Raw genomic sequence first — 20,684 nt, 5'->3', positions numbered from 1 at the left:
GGGGGTGGGGAGAGAGAAAGGGGGAAAACAACATGAGAAGGGGTATCAAGGTTCAAGAAGTAATGTACCCATTACCTGACGAATGGAACTAACTCTCTATACATTATCCCGACAATAAAATACAATAAAAAATGTGTGTATGGTTTAGGCCAATCTAGAACTTTTTTTTGTAGCCCAGGCTGGCATAAAATTCATAATCCTTTTGTCTCTGCCTCCCCAATGCTCAACGTAATGGTATGCACCAACACTTGTAGTTAGGACTCCCTTCCTTCCTTCCTTCCTTCCTTCCTTCCTTCCTTCCTTCCTTCCTTCCTTCCTTCCTTCCTCTTTCTCTCTTTTCTTTCCTTTCTCCTTCCCTTCTTCCTTCCCCCCTTTTCTTTCTTCTTTCTTTTTTGAGAGGCAGGATTATATAGATCAGACTCACTCTGCTTATATCTTTCTGCCTCTGACTTGTGTTTAGGGATGATACTGTACTCTATCATATCTGACTAGAGGAAACTCTTAAGCACTTTTTTTGAGGAGATGAAGAGCATCATGGACATTTTGGCATCACAGAGCTGGGATGGCCTCTTGGAGCATTCTTGTTTCATAGCCATGCTGAGTTTTACTAAGTGCCTGCTGTGTTCTGGAACTGTAAAATTGAAATAATGGTATTGGAAGTTAGGTGTGCTCTCTTCTAGGGAAATTTGAAAGATGCAAATGAACTGATAGTTTGATAATTCTGCTCAGCATACCTGGTGAATCAACCTAGTTATACCAATTCCAGAAGATCTATGAGAAGCTAAGAGAAAGAAAAAAAACAAAGTTGCCCCTGGCAACTCATTTGCTCTCCAGGGAACTTAATATTACCCTCTGTAAAATCAAACTTCATGAGTTTGGTTCAGTAGAGAGCCAGAGACAGGGTGGAGAATGTAAAGCATATGTCACAGCTGATTCAATTTAAATGGCCCAGAAGTGTGGACAGCATCTGCTCACATGGGGAGGCAGACATCTAAGAAGTAGATGTGCCAATGAGTCACATGCTGGAGCGCTGTAAAGGTCAAGGGCAGATTAAAACACTTGCACACTTCTAAATCCACTGGGTTCCGCCAAGGCACACATCCCTTTCTTAAAAACTACCATGACCTTTTCCGAGCCAAGACTTTGAGGCCAATGAACATTTCAAAGGAGCTTTTAAATTATACGATACTTAAGAGCCTTTTGACACTGAATGTCATATAGCCTGAGTTTAAGCTCACTCTTCTGTACTACAAGAAAGTATCTCCATCCAGGCAAAATTGACAGAGGAGGGGGTGTGGATATTGGAGAAGCCCTCAGGAAACTTCCTTGATGGTATCTAAAGGAGATTTTTCGTCATTGGAGTAGCAGTGTGACTGCTTTAGAAATGTAACCAATGGAAGATCTGTCTAGCCTTCCACTTGTCATTATTTGAAGACATTCCCTTCCTGCGATATCACTGTGCTAGAAGACAGTAGCTGTTGATTGTTTTAAGTTTTCTTCCCGAGAGTTTCCATGTTAAAGGATAAGATCTATATATCCTTTGTGCTGTGTTAGGATGTTTTTCTTGCTCTTTATTCCAAGTTGTATTTTATAAAGAGTATGGGGGATATGGATCTAGAATCCTAAAAAGTGATCATTCAAATTTTACCAGATCTAGGTTATACTGGATTATAGGTGTTTTTTGTTGTTGTTTTGTTTTGTGCTAGTCTTGGGACTTAAACTCCAGGCCTGAGTGCTGTCCTTGAGTTCAAGGATAGTTTTCTATTTCTTGAGCTGCGTTCTTTGAATAGTTTATTGGAGATAAGAGTCTCATAGACTTTCCTGTCCTAGGCTGGCTTTGAACCAAGATTCTCAGATCTTTCTTCTGAATATCTAGGATTATAGATGAGCCACTGGTGCTCAGCTTATCGCTCTTTAGTATAAAACCTTAGGCATCCTTCACAGAATCACTTGTCTTCTCTCTTAGAGAATATATTTATAGGCCTGAGTTTGGCCTAGTGGTAGAGTGCTTGCCTATCATGCACAAAGACCCAGGTTCAGTTCCTAGGTACCACATACATAGAAAATGCTGGAAGTGGTGCTGAGGCTCAAGTGGTAGAGCTCTAAACTTGAGAAAGCCCAAGGATAGTGCTCAGGCCCTGAGTTCAAGCCCCAGGACTGACCAAAAAAAAAAAAAACCCAGAATGTGCTTATGTCGAATTATGTCGAATGAAGTAGTAGCCAAAGGTGCTATGTTCCAAGACCTAAGGACAGAAATGAAGCCTGTATATCATGGATTTTTTTTCCTCTCTCCTTGCATACATAATTATGATAAAGTTCATTTCTTACTTTTTTATAATTTACCTAATTTGTAAATCTAATTTATAAATGAACAATAGCAGATAGTAATAAAAAATCAAACAGTGGTAAGAATATACTATGATGAAACTTATGTGAATGTGGATGTTTTTCTTTCTTTCAGCTGCCATGAAGTTGGTAGCATAGAGTGTGGCTACACTGCACAGAGGGGTGATTCTTTTTCTGGGTGGGATGGAGCAGAATGGCATGCGATTCATCATACTATTCAGGATGGCAATTTAAAACTTATAAATGGTTTATTTTTGGAATTTCCCATTTTTTTAGCCACTATTAAGCATGGATAACCAAAACCATGGAGTGGTTTGGGGTTGGGGGAAGGGGCGTGGTGACTACGGTGTATTAAATCTTCATACTTCCACGCCATTTTATAAATACCCAACATGATAATAAAAGCTTCAACTAGATGCGTAGTCTGTGTTTCTAAGACTTGAGGTTGTTTTGATTATTAGTTTTGCAATAATGATCAAGACATTTTCCTTAATGGAGGGCAGATAGCAAATTTTGGGGTGGCAGAGGAACACTGGTTAGTTGAAAAAAATCCCTATGTAGACTCTTTTTATGTGCTAGTTGCTAGTGTTCAGTTCTGACTAATTACCTTGTTTACAGTGTGTTTAGAGCATTATTTTGTTATTTTCAGTTTGGGTGGCCACTAGAACTGACATTCTTCTTTCTCAATGCTTGCTGCCAGTATTGTTTTGTCAGTAACATCCAAGACCACCATCGGAGAAAGAACTGGTGATTATATACTCAGGATAGGAGCTATACGAGAAAGGGGGGAGAAAGAGAGAGACACAGAGAGAGAAAGAGCTGAAAATGATATTTTGTAAAGGAGATGAAGAAGATGAGTAATTATATTGTAGTTATTTATACTACCTTCAGCTGGGAAGCTACCTAAACAATTTTTGAACAAAAGATCTTTTTTTCATAACAACTTATATTTTCTTTATTTCCTTTGCCATGTTGCTTGCTCATTAATTTAAAATGGTCATTGAGATGAGACATTTTCAGCCTCCTAGTGCTCTGGTGAAAGTTGTATAAACATTAAATAACTTAATGTCAAGAAATTAAGAATATCAAATGTGAAGCTTCCTCCCATTAAGTTGTTAAAAAATCCATTAAAAGCTAGGCACGGTGGCTCACACCTGTAATCCTAGCTACTCAGGAGGCTGAGATCTGAGGATCTCGGCACAAAGCCAGCCTGGGCACTAAAGACTCAGAGACTCTTATTTCCAATTAACCACTAGAAAACTGGAAGTGGCTTAAGGGGGAGGGTGGTAGCTTTGAGCTGAAGAGCTCAGGGACAGTGCCCAGGCTAAGAGTTCGAGCCCCACAACTGAGAAAGAAATCAACTAAATTGTTGTTTTGATGTCTTCTTCCAAGGTTTCATGATTTAAAATTTAATATTGCCTTAAAATACTTATTTTTCCTTCCCTCCATAGGCATGGAAGATGTCACATGTGATCGAACTGAATTCTTGAGCAATTATCTGACTAATGTGGATGATATTACTTTAGTGCCTGGAACTCTTGGAAGAATTCGACCCAAATTTAGCAACAATGCAAAATGTAAGCTATTGCTTCTTAAAATATTAAGCGGTTAGAGTGATAATTACAATGGGAGAGGTATAGGCCTGTTCTCTGAAGCTAAAATACTTGGGTTATGAATCCTAATTGTCCTACTGCTTAGGTAACTAATCCTGAATAAGTCACTTGATCTCTCAGGTCCTCATTTCTTCACCTGAAAAACAGACATGATAAAAGACAGTAGCTAGCTCAGAGGATTGTAGTAGAAATTTATGCATATCGTTTAGAGTGGTTCCTGGCAGTGGATAATATTTATAAACATTAGCTCTTGTTTTTACCATGTGGAAATTGCACTTAACTTGGGACATGTTTATAACTATAAACTTCTGTTTACAAGAGAAGTTTTTACCATCATGTTCAGGCTGGTCTCTGAGCTGAAACTAAAGAGTCTCAAATAGGGTTGGCTAAAATATACTGGCACCCTGAAAGTTCTTTGATTCAAGAGATTTGAAACACCCAGTAGGGAAAAATATCAAACCCTTAGGGATTGGCCACTCTTCCAAAAGATGAGAAACAAAACAAACAGGAATAATCTTGTCACTTAAGTTTTACATGTTAATGTTATGATATGCTACTTTTTTATTTCAAGTACTAAGATTTTTAAGTGTGGCTTTGAGAAGTGCACAGTTTTGAGATATGCTGCATTTTAGAAAAAAAATATGTACTAGGTTTTAGCCTCGAGAATAAGAAACCATTGATACCAAGCTCAAAGCTTTGGAAAATTAAGGTTTTCCCTCTCTCTTTCTCACCCCCGCCCAATGATGGTCTTGGGTGAACACAAATGGGAAATGTTCCAAAGTCCCCAGGCAAGATTGTGAAATAAACAAAATTTTAGTGTTGCTTTCTTCTCTTTTTTTTTTCTACTCTTTTCTGCCCTCTGTGGCAGCTCATCTTTTATCCCCTGGGACAGAAAGATGAGACATCATCATAAACTGTATTCAAGTCCTTTGGGTACCACTTGATTTTAGTGTTCCAATTTTAGAGCAGCCCAAGGAAGACTTCATCTCAGCTGTTTTTGACATCAGTAAGTGTAATTTTTTTCCCCAATCCTGGCTTGAAGTCAGGGCCTGAGCACTGTCCTTGGGCTTTCTCAAGGTTAGAGCTCTACCACTTGAGCCTCAGCACCACTTCCGGCTTTTTTCTTTGTATGCGGTACCAAGGAATGGAACTCCGGTCTTCGTGCATGCTAGGCAAGCACTTTAACCACTAGGCCAAACTCCCGGCCCAAATGTAATGTTTTAAGAGGCAGACAAACTTTGCTGGGAACCAGTGATCTCATAACTACTAGTATGAAGTTCTTGTACTCTATCAGACAGCAGGCCCATGTGATTTCACTTTGAAAAAGACAGTGGAGTGGGGTGGGGAAGTGCTCTAATGTTGGCTGCCTGTGAGAGTTCAAATCCCACTAGGTAAAACATTCCACACCTCACCCAAATGCCTGTGGGTGGGCCGGCGAAGTAAGTCACCAACAGGCAGGTAATATGATGCAACCTAGTTTATTGATTTCACATAGCTTAGTAGAGTTGACACTATATTCTAGTTCCTATCTTCTAGTCCTAACTTGCCTAATTCTCTCCTGCCTATCCAGCACACCTGCTGGACTCACATCTCCCACATCTCTTAGTCCCGGAGTGGAACAGGGCCTGCTGTCAGTTGTTAGACGCAACTCCCAGTCCTGCCGCAGCGTGAGCTCCAGGGCAGCATGACGAGTCTGGGTCCTCCTCGTAGGCCTCTTGGGCAAGGAGCAGCTCTTGCAGGCCAAAGATCCTCGAACTGCAGTCTCAGTTAGGCCAGCCGAAGAGCTGTCCCTCATTCTGGTCCTTTGCTTATATTGGTCCTTGGCTGCTCCTCTCTGGCTCAAACTCCTTCTTGCTTGATTCTGTTATGCCCTAGGTCAGTGGTGCCCAGAGATGTGCTGGTACTTTAGCTATTGCTCTATTCTCCTATGCCCAGGTATCTGGGCTCTTAGGTATTTTACAATTGCTCTACCTTGTAAGCCATGCTCTGGACAGTTCCTATGGTTACAGTCATATGTGTCCTTGTATTGGCTTTATCTCCCATGTTCACATGCCTTTAGGTACAAGTTTGTTTTGGCAATATATTTCTTCAAGTATTTTAGCTGTATTTCATCCCATTGTTTTTCATTCTAATCATATTCATTGTATTAGCATTCTCCAATCATATTCATTTAGTATTTTCATATCATATTCATTATTCTAGTGCTTTCACATTACATTCATTATGTTAGTATTTTCACATCATTCTCCTCTGTTCTACCTTCACACCTTTATGCTCATAACAATGCCTCATCTGGAAAACAGCCTGGTGGGGAAGATTTACCGAGAGATGATAAGTTTGTGACTTGAATTAGTATTTAGTATGGAATTGAAGCTACATAACTGTTACTGTGGTGATGATGTCTTGATTCCATCATTATTTACCTGAAAATTTGTGCTGAGATTTGAACCTAGATTTGCTGAATTAAAATCACTTCCCTTTCTTCACACAAAAATGTCCAAGAAGGACCTCAGAATTGAAAGACTAGTGTCCTAAGCATGGATTTGAGCATTTGGTATTTTAAGTAACTCTCTGATATATATCTGAGTATGAGATTGTCCGAATGAACAGATTTCTCTTCCGCATCAAAGACTATAATCAGTTTGGTCTTTGTGAGGACTGTGGCTTTTTGAAGTAAGGAGTATAACACTCTGTATCATGGCTTCCTCAGCCAGATGAAAAGGATATTCTCCTTGTAGGAACCTTCCCCCTCCCCTCCACACATGCTTTTTTTCCCCCCTAAAACTGATTGGCTTTGTGAAGATTCTAATAGCATTTACTACTCATGGTTGATTTGAAGGACCAGAAAGTGCCTCCAGGGAATGAAATCTATTCAGGCTAGTCTTTATCCTTGTCATCATCACTTAACTTTCCATCAAAAGATGCAACCAAAACTTAGCCTCCTTGGCAGTAGAATGAAATTTACACCTCAGCTTTGTGTCTCCTAGAATAAAGACTGCGAAGCTAGTATTTAGAGTATTCTTATATTCCAAGGCAACATGCCTTTTCAAACAAAGTGAACAAATATTTGTTAGTATGTTTCAACAGATGATAAATTGAGTGCCTACTATGTGCTGAGCCCTGGGGATTCTAGCAGGAAATATATAGACAAGGCCTGCACCCCAGATGCTTGTGTTCTGGGGTGTAATGACATAGTGAAGCAAATTTTTCAAAAACAAAACAAACCCAAACAACCTATAATTTCCTCTTCGCCCCCACAATCTCCCCCCAAAGGGGGCTTTGAGACAGCGTCATCCTGCTTATACACACCCGTCATTTACATGGCTTTTGCTTTAAGGGAGTTCAGAGTATTAACCTTTGAGTGCTGTAGTATAAAACAAGGAGTTGTGTTCCTTTGCACACGTAATTACACCTAAGACACCACAGTGAAAATGAGATTCCCTATCAAAACCCAACTTAATGGCTTAGAAGATTTCATCTTAAAATGGATGATGACTTGTTTCAGAGATCTGCAGATAAACAGGATGATATTGTAAAAAAGAAAGGCAAGGCATGGTGGCTCATGCCTGTAATCCTAGCTACTCAGGAGACTGAGATCTGAGGATCACGGTTCAAAGCCAACCTGGGCACTAAAGTCTATGATGAGATTCTTATCTCCAGTTATCCACCAGAAAACCTGAAATGGCTTTGTGGCTTAAGGGGTAGGGTGGTAACCTTGAGCTGATGAGCTCAGGGACAGTGCCCAGGCCCAGAGTTTAAGTCCCACAGCTAACAAAAAAAAAAAGAAAGAGAGCCCCCAAACAACTGCAAATACCAATAAATTTGTACTTCTTAGAAATCATTGTTAAAGCATGATACAAGTTACCTAGCAGGTTTCTGGTGCTATAGGAGGCAGCGTTCCTTTCCAAAGAGAAGACCTAGATTTAGTCAGCAAGTTTGCTATAGGATTTCATTATACTTGTTGCATTATATCTCACGTTGAAATATCAGACATACCCATGTAAGAATTGAGGTGTTCAAGGGCTGGAAGTTTGGCCTAGTGGTAGAGTGCTTGCCTAGCATGCACGAAGACCCGGGTTCAATTCCTGGGTACCACATACCTAGAAAAAAGTGCAAGGTGGTGCTGAGGCTCAAGTGGTAGAGCTCTAGCCTTGAGAAAGTCCAAGGACAGTGCTTAGGCCCTGAGCCCAAGCCCAGGACTGGCAAAAAAAAAAAGAATTCAGGTGTTCAAAAGCAAATGTGAAAGTGTTTGTTTTTCTGAGAGATGGGGGGAAGGGAAAATTGAGTCTTTTGCTGCAAAAATGACTTTTCTCAGTGATTATTGTGTGTTTTGAAATCTTCCCTCTCTTTCTCTCTTCACACAGATGATCCTAAAGCCATTATTGCTAATCTGACGGTAAGTGTAGCAAGCTACCAGCCCTCTGCCAGAGGGCAGCTTGCACATGCTCACCTCCTGTTTGCCCTCTCTGTGGACCCAGGGGAACATTTCCCTCTCTGCCCTGTTGCCCCTTATATTTGGTCAGCTGCAGACTCCCTAATGCGCTTGGCAGTGATACAAACTAAGATTATATCATCCTTCCATCAGAACTGGGACATATTTATTCATGATTAATCAGATCTTTACTTTCTCTGGAACAGATCAGCCTCCATCCTCTTGCTCCTCCGTCCAAGGCAGAAACTTCAAAGGCCCCGCGTACACCACGGGATGAGCCTACACACGTTTCCCTCTCTTCCCACCCCATTCCACTGCCCTTAACTTGGAGCTCTTGGGGAGGTCTTGGGGTTTGAGTGCCCTCAGTTATAGATTTAGAAATGCATCTTAAAAAATCCATTGTTTTCCCCTAATAGCCTGGAGACAGATTCCTCTCTAAAGTTAGCTAACTCAGTGGAAACCTATTTTCTCTCAGCTTGTGGGGACTAATGAATTCCGGTTATTCACTAACTGTCCTTTTGTTTGGCTCTCTCACCCTCACATGTATATATATTTATATATATTCCTGAGCTTCTTCTGCTCCAGGCAGGTATTCTACCACTTGAATCATAGCTGTACTTCCAGCCTTATGGTAATTAATTAGAGATAAGAGTCTCATAGATTTTCCTGCTCCCACTGGCTTCGAACCACCATCCTCAGATCTCAGCCTCATAAGTAGCTAGAATTACAGGTGTGAGCCACTGTTGCCTGGCTATATACAGTACTTTTGATCAAATCCATTTTTTACTCTTTCTTATTCTCCTCTCCCTCCCTCCCAACTCTTTAAAACCAATTTTAATGTGCCTAGGGCTTTCTCTAGAAGACATTCCATCAAAAATACCAATTTCCATTTATATTTTAGTGTAAAAGACCAGACCAGCACTTTAAGCCTTACATGAAACAGCACCTGCCAAAACGTTTACATTATGCCAACAACAGAAGAATTGAGGATATCCATTTGCTGGTGGAGCGACGGTGGCATATTGCAAGGTAGTGGGCAGATGGGCTGTCCCTATTTCTCCTCCCAACCAGTTCTTTGGCTTCTAAAACTACTTTAAGGTTCTTTATCATCATTAAAAGAAATATCAGTAGGGGGCCAGGAGTTTGGCCTAGTGATAGAGGAGTGCTTGCCTAGCATGCACAAAGACCCAGGTTCGATTCCTCAGTACCACATACATAGAAAAAAGCTGGAAGTGGTGCTATGGCTCAAGTGGTAGAGCTCTAGCCTTGAGAAAGCCCGAAGACAGTGCACAGGCCCTTGAGTTCAAGCCCCAGGACTGGCAAAAAAAAATAAAAACAAAAAAGAATAAGAAATATAAGTTGGAAATGTACTGTTTCATTAAAAAAAAACTCATATCCTCAACAATTAGTGCTGAGACAATGCTTCTCTAAATTCTGAGGGTCAATATCTTGTATCTCTCTGGTCTTTCAGTGAATTTTTGTGTCTGTAGTTAATTCTGGAATTAAATGGAAATTTAAATGGACATTCTGGCACTACTTTTATTACTTGAAGTACAAATGAGATATAGCCCTAATATACTGGGCTCGTTTGGTCTTTCACTCACCTTTGCCTGTGACAGTGTGTACCAATAGCTGAAGGAAATCTTAATCTTAAGATTCTGTTGCTGGGGACATGTTTTATATTGTTTTAAATATTTCTGATGAGGCTGAGAGTTTGGCCTAGTGGTTGAGTACTTGCCTAGCATGTTCGATTCCTCAGTACCGCATGCATAGAAAAAAGCTGGAAATTGTGCTGAGGCTCAAGTGGTAGAGCTCTAGCCTTGAGAAAGCCCAAGGACTCAGGCACTGAGTTCAAGCCCAGGACTGGCAAAAAAATAAAAATAAATAAATATTTCTGATGCTTACTTTCCTTTGAACTTCAGTTCCTTGCTTTTGATTCTGATATAGGATATGTTTGGGGATAATGCTATAGACACTTTCAAAGAATCAATCATTATAGATGTATTCATTTTCATGTACTTGAAGCAGATCTTGTCCTCTTACTTTCTCTAACATTCTCATAGGAAAAATGCTGTGACCCTGTGTCAAGCACATGTGTATCATGCCCTCTACCTAGGTACTGAGAGTTAACAAGGGAGCAATGATTATGCAAAGAGATGGTACTCTAGGAACTTATGTCAACATGGAGTACTTAGAAAACCACCTGGGACCCAAAGCATCAAGAAGATAGCATTCAACATAGTATCATGAAGACAGACATATGGATGCTGGAAATGATTGGAATCATGTAGAGCAGACATGAGGAATTCTCACAGACCTAGTGTAGAGATGTGACTGGCTGAGTTCTCTGTGGCACCCTTCATTCCTTCATGTATAGGACAACTCAAGAAATAGGAAATTTTATTCAGTTGTCAGGTGTATATACATATGTATATACATACATATATGTTATATATTTTATTATATACTTTATATATTATTTTACATTACATATATTTACATAGAGAGAGATACAATAGGAGTTGGGAAAAATTAAGTGATAGATAAGTGAACAAACTAGTATATATCAAATTCAAGCATTTAAATGATCACTATTGCTTTTATAATTAACTCCTATATTGTTGAGGTATTCTGTACCCCTTGATCATTACTTCTAGCTCAGAGTACTTTTCATAAGTGTTGGAACCATTTATTAGATTTCTTAGTTTTCCTCCAACCTTGCACATCACTGCTAAATACAGTATATTTATGCTGATAAACATGAACTTTGTTTTGGAAAAGAGCCATAGAAGAGGTGTCTTCCTTTCAGGAAAGGAAGGATAAAAAATCTTGGTGTTTTGAAGGAATGTTTCCTTTTTCTGTTTCTAACTAAAGATGATGTTTAGGTGAAACCAGGCTTCTTTTTAGTTTTATTCTTTTCATGGTAAGTCAACTTAGCTCAGGTTGCTCATTCAGTTCTACTCAAGATGTGTTGTACCTATAGTCAATTTATGTAAATGTGTTTTTAGAATACAGATTTTCATGCACTGGTTAAATGTCACACATTTAAGAAATGCCTCCTAGACTTGGCACGGAGCCTAGTATGAGGTATATGAATGTGAAACAAACACAGCCTTGTACTTGAGAGTCTTGCACTCTTGCAGTTAGTAAAGCACACAGGCAGGCAGAGCATGACCTGTGTGACAGGGCTTCCACTTAGTGTAGGCACAAAGCTTGAGAAGGGCCCCTGACCTCTGCTCAAAGATCCCCTTTTATTCTGGGGTGATTGTCAAAGTGAAGACACTTGGAGATATGACAAAAAGTATCTTCTCAGTACCATGGGAATGATGCAATGAAAATAGCTTAAATTGGTATCAAAAGCCCCTTTATTATACACTACATGATTCTAGTAATTTCAGGTCTTCATATATAGCTGTGTTCTTAGGGAATCTTCTGGGTCCTCAAATTGGATTTTTATTACAATAATCTTAGGAGAAATCTTGATTGATCATAAAATTGTTTTAATGCAGGAAACCTTTGGATGTTTATAAGAAACCATCAGGAAAATGTTTTTTCCAGGGGGACCATGGATTTGATAATAAGGTGAACAGCATGCAGGTAAGAACGTGGCATTGTGACTTTGAATTGTGTTTTAGTGACACATTGATAGGATGGCAGGTTATGTGATTCACATTGTCTTCGAATATAAAGGAAGACATCTGCTGGGTATCAGGAATGATTAACTGTTATTATTTTTTGAAGACTGTGTTTGTAGGTTATGGTCCAACATTTAAGTACAAGACCAAAGTGCCTCCGTTTGAAAACATCGAACTTTACAATGTTATGTGTGGTAAGTCATTTATTTAAGTAATGAAACCAATGAGACAGCCTTCAGTGAATGCATGTCAGAAAAAGAAATGAGGAGTCTATTTTCTGAGACCTTCTCTCCCTGCGGAAATGCATTCTAACTTGCCTATTGGTGTGAAGGACAGAATACCATCCCCATCTAAGGCTCCTTTGTCTCCCTTCAACAGTTGAGTAATGGGGAGTTTTCATAGAGTTGCTCTTGGCAGTCTGTGGTTGAGCTAACATAGCATTACAGTTTGACACCGTTGGTCAGAGACCTGATGAAGCAAGAACTCCTCATGGCGCTTTCTCCAACCTCCTTGTCTCACCTTGCAGCCCAGTTAAGCTTTTGCCAGCTCGCATCCTGGCCAGCTATTTATGTGTGCTTAATTATTTTTCTTCCTTGAGCTTCTAGTTGCTGAATGAGGACAACTTTTCCTATTTAGTAAGGGAGTGCCAGGCTGGTGGTTACAGGGGGAGTCTGTAAGTCGGGTCTCCTGGGTTCTTTTCCCATCTTGGCTGCTAATTCTTCCCCTGTCCTGTCTCTGTGTTTAGGCAAGTCACTGTGTGCCCACTTGGCACCACTCATGTGCTCTGAAATCAGCCCCCAGTGGCATTTTAAGGAGCATAGCCAAAACCTCCTCTTGTCCTCACACTTCTGTGGGGTACATTAGAGGGCAGGCTGTGGTTACTTATTGATTATGAGTCTCATTGCAGGATTTGGGATTTAAAAAGTCCCAGAGAAGTACAGGAAAGCAGTGATAATGGAACCCTCAGTCCCTGAGTTGTGACCATCAGACACACAGCATTAGCTAAATAGCAAACATAGGCAGTAGCTAAGTAAGCTCTGTTTTGAAGAATGCTTCTCTGTGTTTAGGGTTCAACAATGAATATGGTTATTTTAGGAAGCGGTGACAAGACTTTGTGAGGTGAGAATCATTTAGGAAGTATGAAAAGAGCCTCTACCCCCTAAATTTGGTTTTATCCAATTGTCATTTGTGTTCAAAATTTATAGGTTTTTATGAGGTTCCATATGTCATAAAATAGTATTTAAGAAGTACCTAGACCTTTTTGTTTCTCCTTTTTTTCTAAAATCAGATCTCCTGGGATTGAAGCCAGCTCCTAATAATGGAACCCATGGAAGTTTGAATCACCTATTACGAACTAATACCTTCAGGCCAGTCATGCCAGAGGAAGTCACCAGGCCGAGCTACCCAGGGATTATGAACCTTCAATCTGACTTTGACCTGGGCTGCACCTGTGATGATAAGGTAGAGCCAAAGGTAGAAATCAAATTTCTATTTCTCATGGAGTAGCTGGTTGGGTATACAACAGCATTGCCCAGTAGAACTTTCTCTGATGGTAGAAATGATTTCTAACTCCATGTCCAACATGGAGCCACTGGATGATGTGACTGCGGGCTTAAAACTTTCATGTCATTATTTTGAATTTAAATTTAATTTACTATCTGCAGCTCAGGCCTTTCAAATTGGAGACCACTGGTATAGTACAGGAAGCGCTTGAGATTATAATTCCTGACGAGTTTTTTTTTCTTTCGTTCAGTCATGGATCATGTCTATTAGTGATGGCCCTGACAGGAATTGGTGGCCATATCAAAGAGGTTTTGAAAGATACATCATGGGATTATTGTAATCATGTTCAATGAGAGAATTATTTACAAAGACTGGACAGGCTGGATGGAAAGTAATAAGGATGGATGGATTCGCAGGGTACCTCTAAAACACAAAAAGATGGCTAATAGGAGAAAGGTACTAGAACAGCAAGAGAGATGGATACGAAGGGGCATTTATCATGTTTGGTTCATGAGTACAGCCAATACACTACAATTTGAGAGGGAGAAAGGGGATGTGTCTCTGTCTCTGTCTCTCTGTCTTTCTCTCTCTCTGTCTCTGCCTCTTTCTCTGTCTCTCTCTCTGTCTCTCTGTCTCTGTCTCTGTCTCTGTCTGTCTCTCTCTGTCTCTCTCTCTCTCTCTGTCTCTCTCTTTTTCGCTCTCTCTCTCTTTCTCGTATTGTTTTGATGTCTAATAGGAAGCCACAGGGACAGTTTTCTCTCTGTTGTAGTTTCTTGAGGTCAGCTTCCCAGGACACACAGATCAGGGTGGGCAGAAGGGTCACATGAATAGAGTGGTATTCTTGCAGACACACACTCCACATTGCACCATATTTGGATAGTGCTGAATCCTAAACAAATGAAAAATATTAAGCAATAATTTGCTTGTGGAATTTTCTATTGATTTGAGACCTTTATTGGCTGCCAATCAGAGTTTCTATTAAGGTGAAATAGACAAGAATGCCTCAGAGTTGGTACACAGCCAGCTCAAAGCAAGAAAATGTGATGTTTATATGCATTCTTTTATTATACATTGATTGTGATTTTGCTATTAGGCCTCAGCAAAATAGGAAAGAAATATCCTACTACTTGATCTCGTTTCTTTACCAGTTGCTTCCTTTCCAGGACTCCTATGGCCTAAAGCCAGGATTCCTGCTGGAGGAATAGAGTTTACTTCATTACCCTCCCATTCCATGTTTATCTCCTTCCTCTGTCTTCTATTCATAAGAACCATGAAGGCGGTTTATGTTCAGATCTCAGTTGGAGCCTTGAATTGTCAAGGTCAACATGAGGTCATTTTATGAAGAGAATCCCAAATACAATTTTAGATGAATCTTATTAGTTGCATCTTGTTCTCTGATTTATCCTTCATCTGGAAAAGAAGCAGTCTTTGGGATATCTTGTCTTAAACTAGTTTAGAGAAATGTTGGATTGTTTTTATTTGTGAATGCCTTTAAAAAATAAAAAAGACCGAAACATATTACAGAGCTATAGAGATTAGCACAAGCTCAGTATGCCAAGACAGAAGGAAAAAATCATAACAGATTAAATGGACATTCTGTTCCCTTCCCCATCCTTTTTGTTCATCCCCAGAGTTAACTGGGCATAATTCTCATGCATGTTTGTGCATCTTTATTCTCTATATATGTCCCTCTTAAATAACATATGAAGTAGTCATAGTATGTCTGCTAAAATAACTTGTGCTATTGTTTTTAATATTATGATTTATTATATGTATACTATGATAGTACATGAAGCCTATAATTATTTGATTCATCCTGGTATTTTTTGAGATAGATTTCTGTGTATGAATAAATGAAGTTTTAGATCACTCATTTTTACTGCTTATGAATATATTTAATTATATAGTCGCAGCTTACCAACCTTCATTTTTTTCTATTTAAGATCCTTTGGTAATTTCCAGACCACTTTTAAAAACAATGCTGAGACAGTATTATGTTTAAATATGTTTTTGTCCACAAACACTATCCTGCCTCTATGGAATATAGTAACAGAGGAGCTGCTGAATGGTTTCTGTTTAGTTTTGCTTTTCAGCTTTGGAAAAACTGATGTCATACTTTAGTGTTGGAGGCCATTTAGGGATTCAAATGAAACATAACAACAATATTATAATTACTGTAATGAATTTGTGTACATGTGCCTGAAGGTTTTAGAATGTAGCAGGGTGCTGAGAGGAAGGTACAAGAAAGGAAGAATATTTCTGATTTGCTTTCCTCTTTTCTTTTCTGGTTTTTACACATGAAGAACAAGTTAGATGAGCTCAACAAACGCCTTCATACTAAAGGCTCTACAGAAGGTAAGAGATTGCTTTCAAAAACACAGTAAGGTAATGTTGGCTTTTCATTTCATTTAAGAAAATAGAAGAATTTTTGTGTATTCCATAGGGCAAGCAGAGTCTCTAATTGTATTTCCAATTTCTATTCATTTTGGGAGTGATTTTTGTATGCATCTAGCAAAGAGTTATTCTATGTATGTGTCGTTGAAAATTCTACCAGTATTTTTACTGTCCTTCGACACTCCATTGGAGATTTAGTGTGTCACAGGCTAAAATTGCTAATGAGAACTCCTATAAAAAAAAATGTTTGCTGGGTGCAGGTGGTTCACTCCTGTAATCCTAGCTACTCAGGAGGCTGAGGTCTGAGAATCGTGATTCAAAGCCTGCCCAGACAGGAAAGTCTGTGAGGCTCTTCCAATTAACTTCCAGAAAACTGGAAGTGACTCTGCGACTCAAGTGGTAGAATGCTAGCCTTGAGTTGAAGAGCTCAGGGATAGCACCTAGGCCCAAAGTTCAAGCCCCATGGCTGACAAAAAAGAAAAGGAAAAAAAAGAAAATGGCTGTCCTGATTTTAAGTACTTGTGGCTCTTCCTATACTGAATCTCACCTGCTTTGAATCTGTGTATATTGCCTAAGAGGAACTAAATCAGAACTGTATCTTCACATGGAGAATCCTCTTGAGGTGAGACTCATTCTCCTCTTATTTTACACCTAATGTTAACATGCATGTACTGAGAAATACCTATAGGTTTAGGATAGGACAGAAACCAAGAGGATCTTAGTGATTTGTTATAAGAAAGTTACCTATCTTGCTCACATTTGAGTTCACTGACTATAGCAAAGTTTGGCTTTGCTCCACACATGCTCTGTTCTAGAATCCTGGTGGACAGAGTATATTCTGCCTGGGATCATGGCAGCACACAGAGCTGCGCAATGGGAGTTGGTGCTTCTGCTTTATGAGGCAGGTCACTTGGCAAAGACGAGCACCCAGTACAAACTACAAGGAAGTATATTATTTCCATGGAAACTCTGCGAGTCTCCACAAAGATTTGAGTCCACTAGTGAAATAGCAATGACCAGGACACTAAATTGGTAGGAACATTAAGACAGCCTACTATGAAAATTCTTACTGATTGTAAAATTCCAGAAAACTAGAAGAAAAAACAACAGAGCAGAGTGAAGGGGCTATTCTATAGGTTGCTACTCTACAATAGGGAACGTGGTGAAGCAACAAGGAAAGACGAAGGATGTATTAAGGAAGCATACAAGAGAACCGGGAGTGTGGCCTGCTGTAGAGTGCCTGCTTAGCATGTACAAAGCCCTGGGTTTGACTCCTTGGGACCACGTACATACAAAAAGCCATAAGTGGTGCTGTGGCTCAAGTGGTAGATTGCTAGTCTTGAGCTCAAGGACAGTGCTGAGGTCCTGAGTTCAAGCCCCAGAACTGACAAAAAAAAAAAGAAGAAAGAAATGCACACTGAATCCATGCCTGTAGCTCAAGTCATATTGTTCAGATGTACATACTCCAATTATTAGCTTCCATGTGATTCTGTTTATCAGATGCGTGCTTTCCGATCTGATTGAGCAGAAGTTGGGCAAATCAGCAGAAGATTTTATTTACTTGTTTTTTCCTCTTTATAAAGCTCATCATCTGTCTCCATTTTTCCTTTCCTCCCTCACCACTCTCTCCCTTCTTCGTTTTATCCCAGAGAACACAGACTCTTTGTCCAATATTTGGGTAAACCCAGTTTTCAAGATAAGTCTTAGTTGGTGAAAGCCTTCTTGTACCAAGTCTACATGTGATACAAAATCGTTGGCACTTAACTGCTAGTGGGCTGCAATGATATTGCAATTAGAAAAATTGAAGTTACACCAGGATCTGAGGGTAGGAAGTCTATGATTTGAGTGTTTCAAATATTTAGTCACCACAGCAAATAAATAGCACTGAAATGATTTTCTCCTAAAAAGGCACATTGATGCATTGTTAATTATGAGTTTTTTTTAAGAGACCCACATGTTTTTGGTGCTCTAAACTCTGGTTGCTCATAGTGATAAAAAGCATTCTTATTTATGGAAGAAATTCTGCATTTAGCTTGTTGGGGAGTGCTTTTGTGTGACAAAAAATAATAGCTCTACAACTCAGTACAAACAGCAGCCTTAAACCTCCCCATATGAAAACAAAAAGTATCTTCTTAGTATATCTGTGGGTAGCAGGAGCTGTAGTTAGTGGTGTTCTTTGTACACTGCTTAACTCTTAGGTATCTGATATATATCACTGCAGGGTGGCGAGTGTGTGTGTGTGTGTGTGTGTGTGTGTGTGTGTGTGTGTGTGTGTGTGTATGCTGGTTCTAGGGCTTGAACTCAGGGCCTGAGTGCTGTCCTTGAGCTTTTTTGTTTAAAGCTAGAGCTCCACCATATGAGCCACAGTTCTACTTGTGGCTTTATTGGTGCTCAATTGAAGATGAGCTCACTGAAGATTTTTTTTTTTTTTTGGTGAGTCATGGGGCTTGAACACGGCCTTGGGCCTGGGTGCTGTCCCTGAGCTCTTCAGCTCAAGGCTACCAAGCTACCCCTTGAGCCACAGCCCCACTTCCCATTTTCTACTGATTAATTGGAGATAAGAGTCTTCTGGTCTTTAGTGCCCGGGCTGGCTTTTTTGAACCACAATCCTCAGATCTTAGCCTCTTGAGTAGCTAGGATTACAGGTGTGAGCCACTGTGCCTGGCTCTGAAGAATATTTTTATATGACTAAAATATAAAGTTTTTATGTTTGCATGGAAATAAATCTATGGATTCATTCAGCATTTGTTGAGCCAACCTTGAACCAATGTTGAGTTGGCTCTGGTTTTTCTGTGATAGCTGCACAGTGGTAGTTTCTAATCCATGGCTTCAAAATGGTATAAAACATTAGGTGAGAATTAGAATAGGAAAGGACCTGCCGATAACCTGGTAATATCAGACCTTATGGATACATGGGAAACCATAAAACCATTGCATGAAATAAAATAATGGTATCCTTATTGTATTATATGTAAAGCCTTTTTAGAATATGTGCAAACTCAGAATACTCCCATTTCCATTTGTCTTTCTGTCTCTTGGTCTTTGTCTCTGTTTTTTTTTTAATTTTTAATTTTTAATTTTTTATTCTCACTTGTTTCCTCAGCAGCAAAGCAATATTTTCTGAATCAGGGTGCTCTCAAGTCTCTATAAAATTTTGGGGGGTCATAAAGTCCAGTCTTCCACTTAAAATATCCAGTGTCTGCTGTGAGTGTGAGTCATTGTGAGTGAGTGCCTGAGTGCCTGCGTGTTAGTCACATGCCTTGTTTCCCTTTCCACATCCTTTGGGTATGTACTTAGGCTCGTGAAGCATTTTCTAAACCTGAAGTTCTACACAGACGTGAAGTGGTGTTATTTCTGCAATTTGTTGTTGAAAACACAGCTGGTGGTTGGTAGTTTTTCCTAGTGAGCCACGTGCAGCATTGAACCTACTTGCAACGTTCATTTGTGCATGTTTTTATGACATCGGCTATAAATCCCTCAGACATCTATGCAAAGCACGTGTGTGAAAGTTGAACGTTCCAGTAGCGAAACAACTTAGGGATTTTTGAAACTAAGATAGAGATACAGTAAACTCATCTTAGGCAATGTTTTGCTACAAATATTTTTAGCTGTTACAGAGTCAGCCCATTGCTAGAATAAAGAGGAATAAAAATGGAGTCTCCTAAATTGATGGCTTAATATGTTAGAAGATATGTAAGTAGATAAGAAGTTCTACATTGTTAGTGTTTGTAGGTCACATGTTGACACTGTGCTTTGAAAACTCATTTTCTTGTGATACTGTGTGAATGGATAAATGAAAGAATGAAATGGAAAAATTTAAATCTCCTGTAACCGGACAACTCAGGCTCAAAAGCCAAGTATAGCTTTCATTGTGAGAATAATTGAACTATTTATTTTCAGCTTAGTTTTTTCTATATTTACCTTGCTGTAAAAATGTTTTCTGTTTTTTTGATTTTGCACTCCTCTTTATGTGAAAAGTCAGTTTTAACATCTATGTAGGTTTGGTTCTTATACAAAATGAGCAGCTAGTTTGGATAGAAAATGACTGGTAATTCTTACTACTTTAAACTAGAGCTCTGAATATGATTAGCTGTTTTCAAGTCTAAAATGATACTCATTTTTTTAAATTAGTGATGGTGTGCTAAAGAAGGAAGGAGATGTATTTTTGTTTTTCTGTGTTAATCAGTGTGATTTGGGAGAGACTTAGAAGATGTCAATATATAAATTGTGATTTATAGTGAGGTGCAAGATGGATTTGACAACAGACACTGGACTTTAATTATCTTTACCTAACACTATTGAGCAAAAGTTGAAGCAGAGCAAAGTCCCTTTATAAACCATAAACTACTACAGTTACCACCAATTTGGGTGAAGACTGAATTTGTTTCTTTATATAATTTACTTCTTAACAATGCAAAGATAATGGGCTTGGTGGTTCACATCTGTAATCCTAGCACCCAGAAGGAGGATCATGGGTTTGAGGAGTTTGAGTCTGGTTTCTACAATGAGTCCAGGCCACACTGTGCTATATAGAGAGACCTTATGTCAACACACACACACACACACACGCACACACACACACACGCACACACTACTGTTCCTGGGAGAGATAGAAGGTTTGGAGAAGCTAACATAACCAATGACAAAGCACTAAAGAGCTAAGTTGAGATTTGACTAGTTCTATAAGATACAGAAGCCTATATGAGTTCCCCTGAACTTTCTTGTTCTACGTGTTGAAGAACATGTCAGGAGAAAATTTCA

The 20,684-nt window shown here is 39.4% G+C and overlaps 1 protein-coding gene across 7 annotated transcripts in view; it reads left to right on the top strand.

Annotated features, from left to right (window-relative positions):
- The window catches only part of Enpp2 (ectonucleotide pyrophosphatase/phosphodiesterase 2), a 109,955-nt gene that overhangs the window by 72,143 nt on the left and 17,128 nt on the right, over positions 1-20,684 (top strand). For 5 of the 7 annotated variants that reach the window (XM_090339313.1, XM_090339312.1, XM_090339318.1 and 2 more), the window contains 7 exons: positions 3,798-3,923; positions 8,324-8,355; positions 9,293-9,420; positions 11,901-11,988; positions 12,133-12,220; positions 13,315-13,499; positions 15,833-15,884. In XM_090339313.1, coding sequence (XP_090195439.1) covers positions 3,798-3,923; positions 8,324-8,355; positions 9,293-9,420; positions 11,901-11,988; positions 12,133-12,220; positions 13,315-13,499; positions 15,833-15,884 — 699 coding nt within the window. The remainder of the gene's footprint in view (positions 1-3,797; positions 3,924-8,323; positions 8,356-9,292; positions 9,421-11,900; positions 11,989-12,132; positions 12,221-13,314; positions 13,500-15,832; positions 15,885-20,684) is intronic. The other 2 variants (XM_090339314.1, XM_090339317.1) reach the window with 1 other exon arrangement.

This window comes from Megascapheus bottae, chromosome 9 (genome assembly GCF_031878675.1).
Source record: "Megascapheus bottae isolate mThoBot1 chromosome 9, mThoBot2.hap1, whole genome shotgun sequence".
Classification (NCBI taxonomy): Eukaryota; Metazoa; Chordata; class Mammalia; order Rodentia; family Geomyidae; genus Megascapheus; species Megascapheus bottae.
This window is presented reverse-complemented; position numbering and strand designations above follow the sequence as displayed.